Source organism: Lissotriton helveticus, chromosome 9 (assembly GCF_964261635.1).
Source record: "Lissotriton helveticus chromosome 9, aLisHel1.1, whole genome shotgun sequence".
In the NCBI taxonomy this organism is placed as follows: domain Eukaryota; kingdom Metazoa; phylum Chordata; class Amphibia; order Caudata; family Salamandridae; genus Lissotriton; species Lissotriton helveticus.
In genome coordinates this window covers 572,455,787-572,470,632 of record NC_136070.1, presented here as the reverse complement: position 1 = coordinate 572,470,632, position 14,846 = coordinate 572,455,787, and the positions used below count along the sequence as shown (strand labels likewise).

Genomic DNA, 14,846 nt, shown 5'->3' with positions numbered 1-14,846 from the left:
TGTACACCATCGTAGCTGCTGTTCAGCATAGCTAAAAATGTTAGTGGTATAATGGAGAGTGGCGTTGAGTGGAGTGGGGTAGAGTGGAGTGGCGTAGAGTACACTAAAGTAGATTGGAGGGTCGTAGAGTGGAGTGCTGTGGGGTGAAATAGAGTGCTGGAGAGTGTTGTACAGTGAAGTGACATAGACTGGAGTAGAGTAGTGTGTCAACGAGTGGAGTGGCGTAGAGTGAAGTGGCATAGAGTGGAGTGGCGTAGAGTGGAGTAGCGTAGAGTGGAGTGGTACAGAGTGTTATAGAGTGGAGGGGCATAGAGTGGAGAGGTGTAGAGTGCTGTAGAGTAGAGGGGCATAGAGTGGAGTAGAATGTCATACACTGGAGTTGCTTAAAGCGGAGTATGCATGTTGTTGTAGTGCCCTGCCACTTCGGATTTACCCAAAAAATGCTTTATTTGTGCATTCCTAATTCTGATATATTCCGAAATATTTTCAGAGTTAATTTACTGACATTTGAAGTTATTTGTGTGCTAGAAAAAAAGCCTTTCCTTTTACACCTTCAGATCATCAGATAACTTATCTCACTGAAGTCAGAAAAAGAAAAGTAAACACTAAGTTCCCTCGGAAGACAGGGCCTGACATTTGACCTCCATTTTTGAATGCACAGCACATGTCACTAGATAAGAACAACATTTATAGGCCTATTTACAGAAAGCAAGACATTGTGGAAAAATACAGTTAACAGGCCATGTTCCACAAAAGAGACTCCTTCGGGCTGGCCAGCCTAAAACAAATAAAGCCAGCAGATAGAAAGCAAGCAACTGTGAGTTAGAAAACACAAAGCCAATGGTAAGCAATGAGTTGAATGCATTTCCAGGGAATCTTTCAGAATGTCCCTAAGAAATATTTAGCAAACCAAAGTTTTCCCTTCTGGTAAGCTTTGACCTAAAAAAAAATGTTTGAGCATCCAAGATAAGATCTAAACAGTGAAGAATTTACCCGGATTAGCTATATGGTCTCTTCAAACGATCACAACAACATCCATGCAGAGAAAATCAGGCGCAATCAAGTCCCGGAAGTGGAAACGCATTACCTTCTAGAGAAGACTGGAGACTGAGATGTTAGATTATGCCAAAGGGCAGTGCTACAAATCCTTGGACCTAGATCTGGGCTCGTTAAATTGAAAGAAGATGTGAAGTATGTACATGTAGCCTTGGCACCGTGCAACGTATTGTAGTTGTGCCAGGGACACAGGAATAAACACATCTTCTCGGCGATGGAAACTTACATTGTATGGCGCCACAAACCAAGCGCGAGAAAGTGTTGAAAAGATGCCGAAGGGCACATAAAGATTCATCTGACAGTGATTAGGGCTGTAAATATTTGGCGAGGCGACATCAACTTGCTGGGAAATCATGTACTGCGCCTGACCGTTCCCACGAGAACGGTATTTAACCGGCTGCGATTTACAGAGGTGATGTACACTGTTAAAATGGAGAGTGTGTTGGTTCCAGTCAAGTGTGTGTTTTTGTTTGTGCCCAGTTTCTTATATAGCGCTAACCCGACCCGAAGGTTTCAGGGCGCATTACATGAGCACCAGCTGCATTACAGACGGACACATTCCTTTTTAAGGTACGGGGAGATTAAGCGATTTGCCCAGATTCACAGGATGTTTGAACCTCTGGCCAGACTCGAACCTGGTCCCCCAGCTTCAAAGTCGGCCGCTCCGGCCTTTAAGCCACACCCTATTGTTTACTAGGCAGTCGCTTATTAAGGGTGAAACTTCAAAACTTGCATTCACGCCCATCTTATGTTTTATCGAGTGTCCCGCTTTTCTGACATTAAGCAAAGCAGCCTTAATCACCCTTATAACTTAGACCGGGTCACTCCTCATCAAGCCACATAACTTTAGCATCATTCTCTAATGGCCTTATATGCCTAACATTCTTCATTAAAAATTACATAACAGTAATATTTTTCTGTAATATTCACAGAGCAGTGATATACTTCTCTGTTAATCTTTGATTCTAAAACATTCTCAGAGGATCAGCATAGTCTATTATATTAACATAGTTGATAGCCTCCTCTGACAATCCCGGAGCAGTAACATTCCTCTGTAACACTCACAGGGCATTAACAGCCTTATGTAAAATTCACAGAGCATCAACATTCCTCTGTAACACTCACAGGGTATTAACAGCCAATTATGCAAAATTCACTGAGCATCAACATTCCTCTGTAACACTCACAGGGCATTAACAGCCTTATGTAAAATTCACAGAGCAGTAACATCCTTCTGTAACATTCACAGAGCATTAACACCATTCACAAGGCAGGAACATCTTTCAGTAAGTAGTATTCACATCCCTGGGTAACATTCACAGAGCAGGAACATCCTTCTGCAACATTTTTTTTTAGGGTTTAAATCTTTTTATTGTTGCAGTAGAAGGATTGCAAGGCAAAGAATCTGCATACGGTAGAGCGTCAACATTCCGCTCTGGCCGCCAAATACGCAACATTTTTGGTGTCATGAGACAGAGTGCCCCTCAATAGAACTCTTGCATTCAAACCAGCAACATGGAAAAAGGAAAACATTGAAAAGCCCCCCCCCCCATAGGTCCATTAAGCAGCAGGCCTCCACCCCTTCCCCTCCAACACCCACCTCCTGGTCTCCCCCACCCCCTCCCCAGTGGCCCCACCGTCCCCCGAGTGGGAACCGGGCAGTAGAGTACACCTTTACAATATTTACAATCAGGGCATCTCCACATTCAGACTATCTCACATCAGGTCCCACGGGCCCCGAGGCATGACTTCTCACTCTAGGCCGTGGTAGTGCCTCCATTTAGCCCACACCCTCCGAAATTTTTTGGGACAGCCCCGGGCTTTGTAGGTCACCCTCTCCGCCGCCATGTACAAGTCCAGCCCTCTTCTCCACTCCTCCAAGTCCGGTTTTTCAGGTGCCCCCCAGCGCCGCGCGATGTCTCGCTTTGCCACCACCAGTGCTAACACCAAAAAGATACATAGGGGACGGGGTAGGTCTATTTCTGTGGTCACACCCAGTAGCGTCAATCTAGGGTCTCGTGGTAAGTGCACCCCCAGTACCTCCCCCAGTTCCAGGAGCACATCCCCCCAGTATTCCTGAATGACTGCACAGCCCCAAAGTATATGGAAAAAATCAGCAGTCTGGTGGCTGCATCTAAGGCAAGTGGTATCTGGTATTCTGCCCATCCTAAACAGTCTCACCCTGTCGAAATATGACCTGTGTAACACTTTAAACTGAATAAGACGTAGCCTCGACTTGATGGCCACCTCCCGTGGGTGCATGAGGGCCAGCTCCCAGTCTAGATCTTCCATGGAACCCACATCCGCCTCCCATTTAACGCGCAAGCACTGTAAATCCCCCAGCATATTGTTGGTCAGGGTTTTGTACGTGAGGGACACTGCTCCCCTCCCTATCTGTTCCTGCAACAGTCTACCCTCAAGCGGAGCATATTCTGGGATATCTGAGAGCGAAATGTGTTGTGCCCTCCATGCGTGTTGCAGTTGGATGTATTTGAAGTACTGGGTGTTGAGGAGGCCAAAATCGTCTTGGAGAGCCTGGAAAGTCTTTAGTTCCCCTCTCGCAATCACGTCTCCCACTGTGGAGATTCCTATGTCGTCCCATCTCCTGAAGCCTTTCAGCTTATGGAGCTCCCCCAGCCACCTACAGCACCACAGTGGCGTCTGTTTAGTAGGCCGTTTGTCCCACCCCGTCCTCCTGGATGCTCTATTCCAAGCTGTGATCGTAATCCTGGTGGCCGGGAGGAAGTGTCGTCCCACCTTCTCCCCGTAGAGATAGTGCAAAATGGTTTTGCCTGACCATTGAGACCTTTCCAAGGCGTACGTGGGGTGATCAGCTGCAGCGTGCAACCATTCATTGATCGGGGCGAGGTGTTCCGCCCAGTAGTACGCCTCGAGGTTGGGGAGCGATATTCCCCCACTATACTGATGGCGTTGCAGGGTGGCAAGCGCCACTCTAGGCTGCTTCCCCAGCCACAAGAAGGCTCGCAGGTCGGCGTGGATTCTATTCAGGGTGTTATTTGGTAAAGGATAGTATTCATTCTGAAGCGCATAAAGAAACTTAGGGAGGATGACCATTTTATAGAGCGCCGCACGACCCAGCATTGTGAGCGGGAGCTGTCTCCAGCCATCCATCTCCGCTGTTGCTTCCAGCATTAAGCGGGTTAAGTTAGTAGTGAAGGAACGCGTCCGGTCTAACGTTATAAAGATTCCTAGATATTTGAAACCTTCCGTGGTGTGTATCAATAGCTCTGGTAGGCAGTCTCCCCGTTCCTTACCCTGCGGATCATATAGGATCGACTTGTGCCAATTTATCGTGTGTCCTGCTCGCGCCCCAAAGTCGCCGAGTTCCCCAAACAGCGCTGGGATGGTCGTGTCTGGGTCAGTCACGAACAGCAGCACGTCGTCAGCATAAAGTGATATTTTTTCCTGCGTGTCCGCCGAGTCACCCCAGGTAAAGCCTCGGATTGCCTGATTTTGTCTAATCCTGATCGCCAGTATCTCGATGGTGAGGGTGAATAGGAGGGGGGACAGCGGGCAGCCCTGTCGCGTGCCACGTCCAATGTGGAATTCGCGGGACAGCCTCCCATTAACCCGCACCCTCGCTCTCGGGCCCGAGTAGAGTAATTGTACCCACTGTAGGTATTTGGGTCCAAATCCCAAACTTTGAGGGTCTCCATCAGGAAGGGCCAGTGCACAGCGTCGAACGCCTTCTCCGCGTCCAGGGAGAGGAACCAATGGGGTTCAGCCCTCTCAGAGACCTCTTGCAGCCAGTTGTGGGTGCGACGGAGATTGAGCTTGGTCGCCCTATCAGGGAGGAAGCCGGACTGGTCCAAGTGGACCAACTCAGTGATGACCTGTCTCAGGCGCCTAGCCAGAACTGTGGCCAGGATTTTTGTCTCTACATTCAACAGGGAAATTGGGCGGTAGGAGGCGCAGTCATCTCTAGGCTTCCCCTCCTTGTAGATAGGCACAATAACGGCCAGTGTCAGGTCGGGAGGGAGGCTCCCCGCCTGGAGGGATCCTGTAAAAAGGTTTCTCATGCGACGTCGCAATAAATCGGCCGTTCGTTTAAAAAACTCAGCCGGGAAGCCGTTGGGACCCGGTGTTTTCCCAGGTTTCAGGGCCGCTATGGCTTCCGAGAGCTCCTCCATCGTTAAGTCCGCCTCTAGGGCTGCCTTAGCTTCGGTGGACAGGTTAGGAACCTCCATGTCCCCCAAATAGTGTTGGGCATCCTCACTGTCGCCCAGGTCCCTGGCCCTATAGAAGTCCTCATAGTAAGTCGCGAAAGCCTCCGCTATGTCATCCTCCGTGGTCGCCCTCCCGACCCCCACGCACGTGATCTGTTCTACCCATCTCGAGGCGCGCTCCTTCCTGCTCAGCCAAGCTAAAAGTTTACCGGACTTGTCGCCCACATCATACAGCCTATGCAGTGTCGCCAATGCCTGAGTGCGTGCCTCGTCTGTGGCCAGTTCCCGATACAGTCTCTGTGCGTCAAGCAGTCGTCGAAGGCTCGCCTCCTCCTTCTGTTGGAGGTGCTTCGCTTCTAAGGTGAGAACATTCGCCTCAGTGTTCGCTATCGCGCCCTGCAGCGCCCGCCTGGCCTCTCCTAGCCTACTCTGGATGCGGTCCCGGAGGACCGGTTTCATCGCCTCCCACAGAGTGACTCCGGAATCCACTGATCCTTCATTTTCGGCCAGGTACACCCTTATGTCTGCCCGTATGCCCCCAAGTATTTCTGGCTTTTGGATGTCCCATGCCGATAGTCTCCACTGCGCCCGTCTCCCTACCTTCCCCCGCCCCAGGTGTACATATAGTGGGGAGTGATCCGAAATCCCTCTCGCCTTGTATTCCGCTAGGTCACCCACCGTTATCTCTTGCCGGGCCACAAAAACATAGTCGAGCCTAGAGAAGACCTTATGGGCCCCTGAGTAGAATGAATACATCTCCTGTGTAGGATGAAGCCATCTCCAGACGTCAGTGAGGCCCATGGTCTTCATGAGCCGAGCCAGCGCTGTTGCGTGGTCCCCCATGTGTGACGACCCAGATCTATCGTGGTCGATGGACATCACATCGTTGAAATCCCCACCCACCACTTGTGTTGTGTCCGCCGTGTCTAGCAGGATGGCGGTGATCGCCTTAAGTGTGCGTGATTGTAGCTTGGGGGGGGCGTATACAGACAGAACTGTGTAGCTGCGTCTTTTCCACATCCCCTGAACACCCACATATGTGCCCTGTGTATCCAACCAGGTGCGAGTAACCGTGAAAGGCAGCGCCTTTTTTATAAGGATCGCGACCCCCCTAGAGTCCGAGGTGTATCCTGCATGTGCCAGCACAGTGTACCTCCCCCTCGCTATGAAGGCGCAGTTATTACCTCTCAGGTGAGTTTCCTGTAAGAGGATAATGTCGGGTGACAGTCTCTTGAGGTAGGCGCTGACCAGACCCCTCTTAACTTTGGACCCCAGGCCATTAACGTTCCAAGTGAGCACGGTGATCCCTGTATCATGTCTGTGCGGAGTATCTAGTGTACTTGCCATGTTTCAAGACAACGTCTTTCCCGAGCAGGAGCTCGGCATGGGAAAGACCCCCGGTGTGGGTTGGTAGAGCTCTGCTGCTGTGTGATGGACTTCCCCCCCCTCTCCCCAACTCTCTCAACAACCCCAACGTGGGGTAACACTGTAACCAAACCCCATCCCACACCCCCCTCCCCACCTCCCTCCCCTTCCAGTTGCATCCCAAACCGGGCCTCAACTATCCGCGGGAGAAGGCCTGTCGCCCTCCCACACATCCCACCCTCAATAAACAGTAACCAGCGTTAAAAACACAAAAACAGTGGTGGGGACGTGCCGACTTGCTTGCTCCGCATCGCCGAGCCGCCATCTTTTCCCGCTCCCAGTGTACCTTAGTTCACGAGTGTGAGTCTTGTGTGTCCACAAGCCCCTCATGGCCTGTAGAGTCTTGTTCCAGTTGCCGGATTTCCTTTGCCAGAGGGTGCAACGAATCACTCCTTGAATCTTCCTCCTCCCCTCCGGATGCGCGGCCTTCCGATTCCTCCACCTCGTCTTCCTCAGAGCGGATTCCATTCCTCAGGTTACCAACTCTCGAGCCCGCCACTGAGTCGGCACCCGGTGACAGCGATCTGCCCCGTCTCCCGTCCTGCAAGTTCCTTGTCCTGTATGGAGTCACCGGCGTCTTGTTCTGTGTCCTCCTCATTCTACGATGCTGCGGCTTCGGTCTCTCCCATGCCGGCTGGTCTCGCAGTGACCGGTCGAGCGCTGCCCGACCCGCCGCCTCCCTACTATTCAGGATAGGGCGCTCCTCGAGCCACTGCCAAGCGTCGTCTGGGTGTGAAAAGAAGATGGTTTTGCCCTGATAGATGACCTTGAGCTTGGCCGGGAAGAGGAGCATATACTGGATATTGAGGGATCTCAGTTTCGCTTTTACAGCGTCGAAGGAGCGGCGTTGTTTGGAGACCTCCTGACTGTAGTCCGGGAAAATCATTATGGTGGTATTTTCAAAGCGGATCTCGCCCATGCCCCTGGCTTCCCGTAGGATCAGATCTCGATCTGCAAAGTTCAGAAATCGCGCTATGACCGGTCGTGGTCTCGCACCCTCCGGTGGCTTGGCCAGAAGCGCCCTGTGCGCCCTCTCTATGATAAAGCACGAGGAGAATCGCGCCGTCGGGAAGGTCCTTTTGAGCCAGTCGAGGAGGAAGGCGGTCATGCTTCTTTCTTCAATCCCTTCTCGAAAGCCCACAAAGCGTAGGTTGTTCCGCCTTGACCTATTTTCGGCGTCGTCCACCTTCCACAGGAGTTGGCGGTGGGAGGCCTGGAGTTCTGCCATGTCCTTCTTAAGTTCAGAAACCGATTTCTCAGTGTCTGTCAACCTTGACTCGGCTACCGTGACTCTGTCGGTCAAGTTTCGGAAGTCCTGGCGTAACAGCGTCACTTCGGACCCCACCTCCCCAATTTTGGTTTCCAGGGCCGCTCGTGAAGCTTGGATGTCCGTCCTAGACGCCTGTATGGCCTCCAGTAACATATCCGTATCCTTGCGTGTGCCAGAGTGTACGGGTTGTGTGTCCACCATAGGTCGCGGAGCAGCGAAATTGTCCATTGGGCCCTTGCTCCGCGTCTTAGGTATCGTGTCCCCCTTGCCCATGCCTGGGTCGTTCAGATGCCAGGAGCTACTACGCCGGAACCCCGCTCCTCCGTGCTACCGCTTCACTTGTCCGTGTATCAGGCTTCGCCCTCGCGATGTGGGGCCCACCGTCTCTCCACCTCTGGGGCCGGGCTCTGGTCGCAGATTCACCCCGGCTGCAATACAGGAGGGGGCCCCGTCGTCGCCCCTCTCCGCGCCGCGGGGGCCAGGGGGTGCTCCTCAGCCTGCGCCTCGTGCGCGTCCCCCCCGAGATTCTCACTGTCTCAGTGCCGGATCACCAGGCGTGGGCACAGGCGGTGTGGTGCCGGCGGTGACATCCAGCCGCTCCCGAACCGGAGCGGGCCACAGGGGTTCCAGGGCAGTAGGAGCAAGCCCTCCCCCTCTAGGCAGGCCTCCGTGGTCTTTCGCGGCTCGAGGGCCGTCTCTCCGTGGGTCTTCAGTGCGCGGCCGCCATATTGGTAAAGGCGGGCGCCGCCACCGAGATCAACCCCAGTTCCAGGCACTGGACAGGTGCGGCCCTCCTCACCTCGGTGGAAGGCTCACCGACACTCCGTCTCTGCTCCCGGGCACAGAATCTGCACAGCGTCGGGATCAATGCGGGGATCTCGCCGTCGCTATCTCCCCATCACCACGACGGTCGCCATCTTGAGTAGGTGGTCGTCGGTCACCTCTGTCCCGCTCCCGTTGTCCGGCGGAGGCGGTGTGTGATCGTCCGCCCGGTGGCCGAGCACCCGATCAAGCCTCTATCAGCCCGCAACAGCTATTTGCGGGAATGCCGGCTCTTGGCGCGCGCCTCTTTCTCCTGTCTCCCAGGCCGTCAGGACGATCTCCGGGGCATGGAGGAGACACCGTCACATACACTGGCCAGGCGGGGTCGGCTCCGTTTCGGGACTGCAGCAGCCCTTGGCAGGTGTCCGGGCGTCAGGTCCTCACTTTTGGTGGCGGTTCTGGGTCTTGGGGGATAGTGAATGCCGGATAATTAGCGGGCTCGGCCGGAGCTCTGGTCAGGCACGTCTAGTCGGCCATGTTGCTGGCCACGCCCCCCCCCATCCTTCTGCAACATTAACAGAGCAGGAACATCCTTCTGTGACATTCACAGAGCACGAACATCCTTCTGTGACATTCACAGAGCAGTAACATCCTTCTGGGCCATTCACAGAGCACGAACATCCTTTTGTGACATCCACAGGGCACAAACATCCTTCTGTGACATTCACAGAGCAGTAACACCCTTCTGTGACATTTACAGAGCAGTAACATCCTTCGGTGACATTCAGAGAGCAGTAACAACCTTCGGTGACATACAGAGCAGAAACACCCATCTGTGACATTCACAGAGAGCAACATCCTTCTGTGACATTTACAGAGCAGCAACATCCTTCTGTGACATTCACAGAGCAGCAACATCCTTCTGTGACATTCACAGAGCAGCAACATCCTTCTGTGACATTCGTAGAGCACTAAAATCCTTCTGTAACATTCCCAGAGCAGTAACATCCTTCGGTAACATTCACAGAGCGCTAACATCCTTCTGTGACATTCACAGAGCACGAACACCCTTCTCTAACATACACATATCACTAACATCCTTCTGTAACATTCACAGGGCACAAACATCCGTCTGTAACATACACATAGCACTAACACCATTCACAAGGCAAGAACATCTTTCAGTAGTATTCACATCCCTGGGTAACATTCACAGAGCAGTAACATCTTTCTGCAACATTCACAGAGCAGAAACATCCTTCTTTAACATTCACAGACTACTAACATCCTTCGGTAACATTCAGAGAGCGCTAACATCCTTCGGTAACATTCACAGAGCACGAACACCCTTCTGTAACATACACATATCACTAACATCCTTCTGTAACATTCACAGGGCACAAACATCCGTCTGTAACATTCACAGGGCACAAACATCCGTCTGTAACATTCACAGAGCAGAAACATCCTTCTGTAACATTCACAGAGCACGAACATCCTTATGTAACATTCACAGGGTAGAAACATCCTTCTGTAACATTCACAGAGCACGAACATCCTTATGTAACATTCACAGGGTAGAAACATCCTTCTGTCACATTCACAGAGCACGAACATCCTTCTGTAACATTCACAGAGCAGAAACATCCTTCTGTGACATTCACAGAGCACGAACATCCTTCGGTAACATTCCCAGAGCAGTAACATCCTTCTGTGACATTCCCAGAGCAGTAACATCCTTCTGTGGCATTCACAGAGCAGGAACATCCTTCTGTGGCATTCACAGAGCAGTAACTTCCTTGTGTGACATTCACAGGGCACAAACATCCTCCTGTAACATACACAGAGCACTAACACCATTCACAAGGCAAGAACATCTTTCAGTAGTATTCACATCCCTGGGTAACATTCACAGAGCAGTACATCCTTCTGTAACATTCACAGAGCACGAACATCCTTATGTAACATTCACAGGGTAGAAACATCCTTCTGTAACATTTATTGAGCATGAACATCCTTCTGTAACATTCCCAGAGCAGTAACATCTTTCTGTAACATTCACAGAGCAGGAACATCCTTCTGTGACATTCACAGAGCACGAACATCCTTCGGTAACATTCCCAGAGCAGTAACATCCTTCTGTGACATTCCCAGAGCAGTAACATCCTTCTGTGGCATTCACAGAGCAGTAACTTCCTTGTGTGACATTCACAGGGCACAAACATCCTCCTGTAACATACACAGAGCACTAACACCATTCACAAGGCAAGAACATCTTTCAGTAGTATTCACATCCCTGGGTAACATTCACAGAGCAGTACATCCTTCTGTAACATTCACAGAGCACGAACATCCTTATGTAACATTCACAGGGTAGAAACATCCTTCTGTAACATTCATAGAGCATGAACATCCTTCTGTAACATTCCCAGAGCAGTAACATCTTTCTGTAACATTCACAGAGCAGTAACATCCTTCTGTGACATTCACAGAGCAGGAACATCCTTCGGTAACATTAACAGAGCAGGAACATCCTTCTGTGACATTCACAGAGCAGTAACATCCTTCTGTAACATACACAGAGCACTAACACCATTCACAAGGCAAGAACATCTTTCAGTAGTATTCACATCCCTGGGTAACATTCACAGAGCAGTACATCCTTCTGTAACATTCACAGAGCACGAACATCCTTATGTAACATTCACAGGGTAGAAACATCCTTCTGTAACATTCATTGAGCATGAACATCCTTCTGTAACATTCCCAGAGCAGTAACATCTTTCTGTAACATTCACAGAGCAGGAACATCCTTCTGTGACATTCACAGAGCACGAACATCCTTCGGTAACATTCCCAGAGCAGTAACATCCTTCTGTGACATTCCCAGAGCAGTAACATCCTTCTGTGGCATTCACAGAGCAGTAACTTCCTTGTGTGACATTCACAGGGCACAAACATCCTCCTGTAACATACACAGAGCACTAACACCATTCACAAGGCAAGAACATCTTTCAGTAGTATTCACATCCCTGGGTAACATTCACAGAGCAGTACATCCTTCTGTAACATTCACAGAGCACGAACATCCTTATGTAACATTCACAGGGTAGAAACATCCTTCTGTAACATTCATAGAGCATGAACATCCTTCTGTAACATTCCCAGAGCAGTAACATCTTTCTGTAACATTCACAGAGCAGTAACATCCTTCTGTGACATTCACAGAGCAGGAACATCCTTCGGTAACATTAACAGAGCAGGAACATCCTTCTGTGACATTCACAGAGCAGTAACATCCTTCTGTAACATACACAGAGCACTAACACCATTCACAAGGCAAGAACATCTTTCAGTAGTATTCACATCCCTGGGTAACATTCACAGAGCAGTACATCCTTCTGCAACATTCACAGAGCAGAAACATCCTTCTGTAACATTCAGACTACTAACATCCTCTGTAACATTCACAGAGCACGAACATCCTTATGTAACATTCACACGGTAGAAACATCCTTCTGTAACATTCATAAAGCATGAACATCCTTCTGTAACATTCCCAGAGCAGTAACATCTTTATGTAACATTCACAGAGCAGTAACATCCTTCTGTGACATTCACAGAGCACGAACATCCTTATGTAACATTCACAGAGCAGTAACATCCTTATGTAACATTCACAGAGCAGTAACATCCTTCTGTAACATTCACAGAGCAGTAACATCCTTCTGTAACATTCACAGAGTAGAAACATCCTTCTGTAACATTCACAGAACACGTCCCCTGCTACATTCACAGAATAGTAACAACTTCTGGGATTTTCAGCGAGAACTAACTTTCTGTTTTAAATGCCCCAGATCTCAAGTATCCTCTGGTCACCCTCACCCTTTTCGGTGTCCCTTACCCACGAAGCGTACTTCAAGCTCCTCGCTCCTGTTGGGGACTATGCTGTTGTCGGCTGGGATGTAGGAACAGCAGGGGCAGTGCACCCCAATCTTGAGACCCAAGTTTCTATCTGAGGAGGAGAAAGAGCATTCTCTTGTGAGCACCTGTCAATGGTGTGCTAAACAACGATTAAAGTGAAAGTAAGACTAAACACACAAAATCTGCGCCAAGTGGTACAGCAAGCATACTACAGTCAACCATGCATAATGTTCAACCACCCAGTCTTAAAGAAAGTCACACACCACAGACTGCCCACTCACTGAATCTGCAACGAAATGACACATATCAATTGGGATGAGAAATAATTCTCCAAGGACAAAGAAAAAAAGGTCAAACAAGAGATTATTGGTACAGCATTATAAGCACTCCCACAATCAGCAATAAAGCCTTATCTAAACGCGAGTGTTGAGAAACAAAATGAAATAATGGAAAACAAAATGATATAGTATGCAATTGGATAGCTTGGACAATATCATATGTATTTGTAATCATAAATAAACACGTGTAGCTGGCACATCAAGACACAAAACGAAAATCATAGCAATATAGATACTAGTAATAAAAAGATATACAAACTAAATGACAATGCAGCAGAAAATGCAAATTTCCTAACACTTACACACACACACACACACACACACACACTCTCCCTCTCTCTCTCTCTCTCTCTTGTCAATACAAGGGGTGCAGCTCCTGACATTACCAGAAGGACACCCCTCCCCAGGTGTTTATCATCAACGCACCAACCAAAGGTGCACATGTGGGCCAGCAGAATTATAAGGTAGCCACAGGTCCAAGAAATGTTCCACGATGTCGGGATTGGTGTTTGCTGCACTGCCATCATCTAGAAATAACTATTTGAAGAAGGCAAAGATATACAGATGTTTGCCCTCTTTGCTATGTCCACGGGAAATTGAGATGTGATCCCGGACATGACTGAAGTAGCTCACTTCACCAACCACCCACTCCTGTGCCACCAATAAATTAAATTAAATTCCTATTTGTAAAGTGCAACTATATCTCCATTGTAAAGGTTTCAATGTGCTGGGGGCAGTCGGGGAGATGAACAATTGTTACTTACCTGTAAACAGGTGGTTCTCCAGTATTGGTGTCTTTCATAGATTCACATGCTTGAATATTCCCCACCGTCGAAGTGGGAGTCCCACGGTAAATAAAATAGCAATAATGCTAAATATATATATATATATATATGAAAACATAATGCATGATAAAAGAAGAGGAAATACAACTGAAAACCTCCAAAACGATTCCTACATAGGAATGCATGGTAAAGAGAAAAAACTACTTGTAACACATTAGTGTCATTATGTTAGTCCAAATTACAGCCAATCAGGCGCCAGCACCCTCTAGAACCTTCTCCTCAGAAGCTCAAGCCCTCAGATTTTCGTAGCACCAAAGAGACCAAGAGTCCATGAGGAGAAGAGAGCCTCTGAGGGGAGGCGGGTGGGTCGCATGTGAATCTATGAAAGACACCAATACTGGAGAACCACCTGTTTACAGGTAAGTAACAATTGTTCTTCTCCAGTATTAGGGGTGTCTTTCATAGATTCACATGCTTGAATAGAATAGAAAGCAGTAACCTCCGTAGAGCTGAGATTGCTAGGCACATATGGAAAAAAGCCAAGACAGTAATAATACAGCCATGTAAACATCATTAGCAATCACAGAAAAAAAACACCAAGGAGGGGGGAACAGAGGCTCACCTTATTTGAAAAGATGACAAAGCACTGCCTGTCCCACTGCGGTATCCGCTTCATTAATGGCATCCAAACAGTAATGCTTGGTGAAGGTGTGCCTGCTGGACCATGTCGCTGCACGGCAAATCTGATGAAGAGGCACACCAGCAAACAAGGCGGTGAGAGAAGACATCGCCCTCGTACAATGAGCCCTCACTGAATACTGCAATGGTTTGCCAGCTTGTTGATGGCAGAAGGTAATGGCTGAAGAAAGCCAACGGGCAATTGTTGGTCCGTAAGCAATGAACAGTTGATCGGACTTGCGGAAGGAGGCAGTTCTGCCAATGTAAAATTTAAGGCATCGTTTGATGTCCAAAGAATGCAAGCGCTGCTCCGCCGGAGACCTTGGGTCCGGAAAGAAAGTTCGTAGCAACACAGGCTCAGTCAGATGAAAATCCGTAGGCCCTTTAGGTAGGAAAGAGGGGTTGGTGCGAAGCGCCACTC

General features: G+C 49.4%; 1 protein-coding gene across 2 annotated transcripts in view; it reads right to left on the bottom strand.

The window, feature by feature from the left end:
* Positions 1-14,846, bottom strand: part of LOC144781594 (transforming growth factor beta-2 proprotein-like) — a 139,242-nt gene that overhangs the window by 35,389 nt on the left and 89,007 nt on the right. The window contains exon 4 of one of the 2 annotated variants that reach the window (XM_078660509.1): positions 12,605-12,715. The exons of the other annotated variant lie outside the window; for it this stretch is intronic. Within the exon in view, the coding sequence (XP_078516635.1) occupies positions 12,605-12,715 (111 nt within the window). The remainder of the gene's footprint in view (positions 1-12,604; positions 12,716-14,846) is intronic. 2 annotated transcript variants of the gene reach the window in all.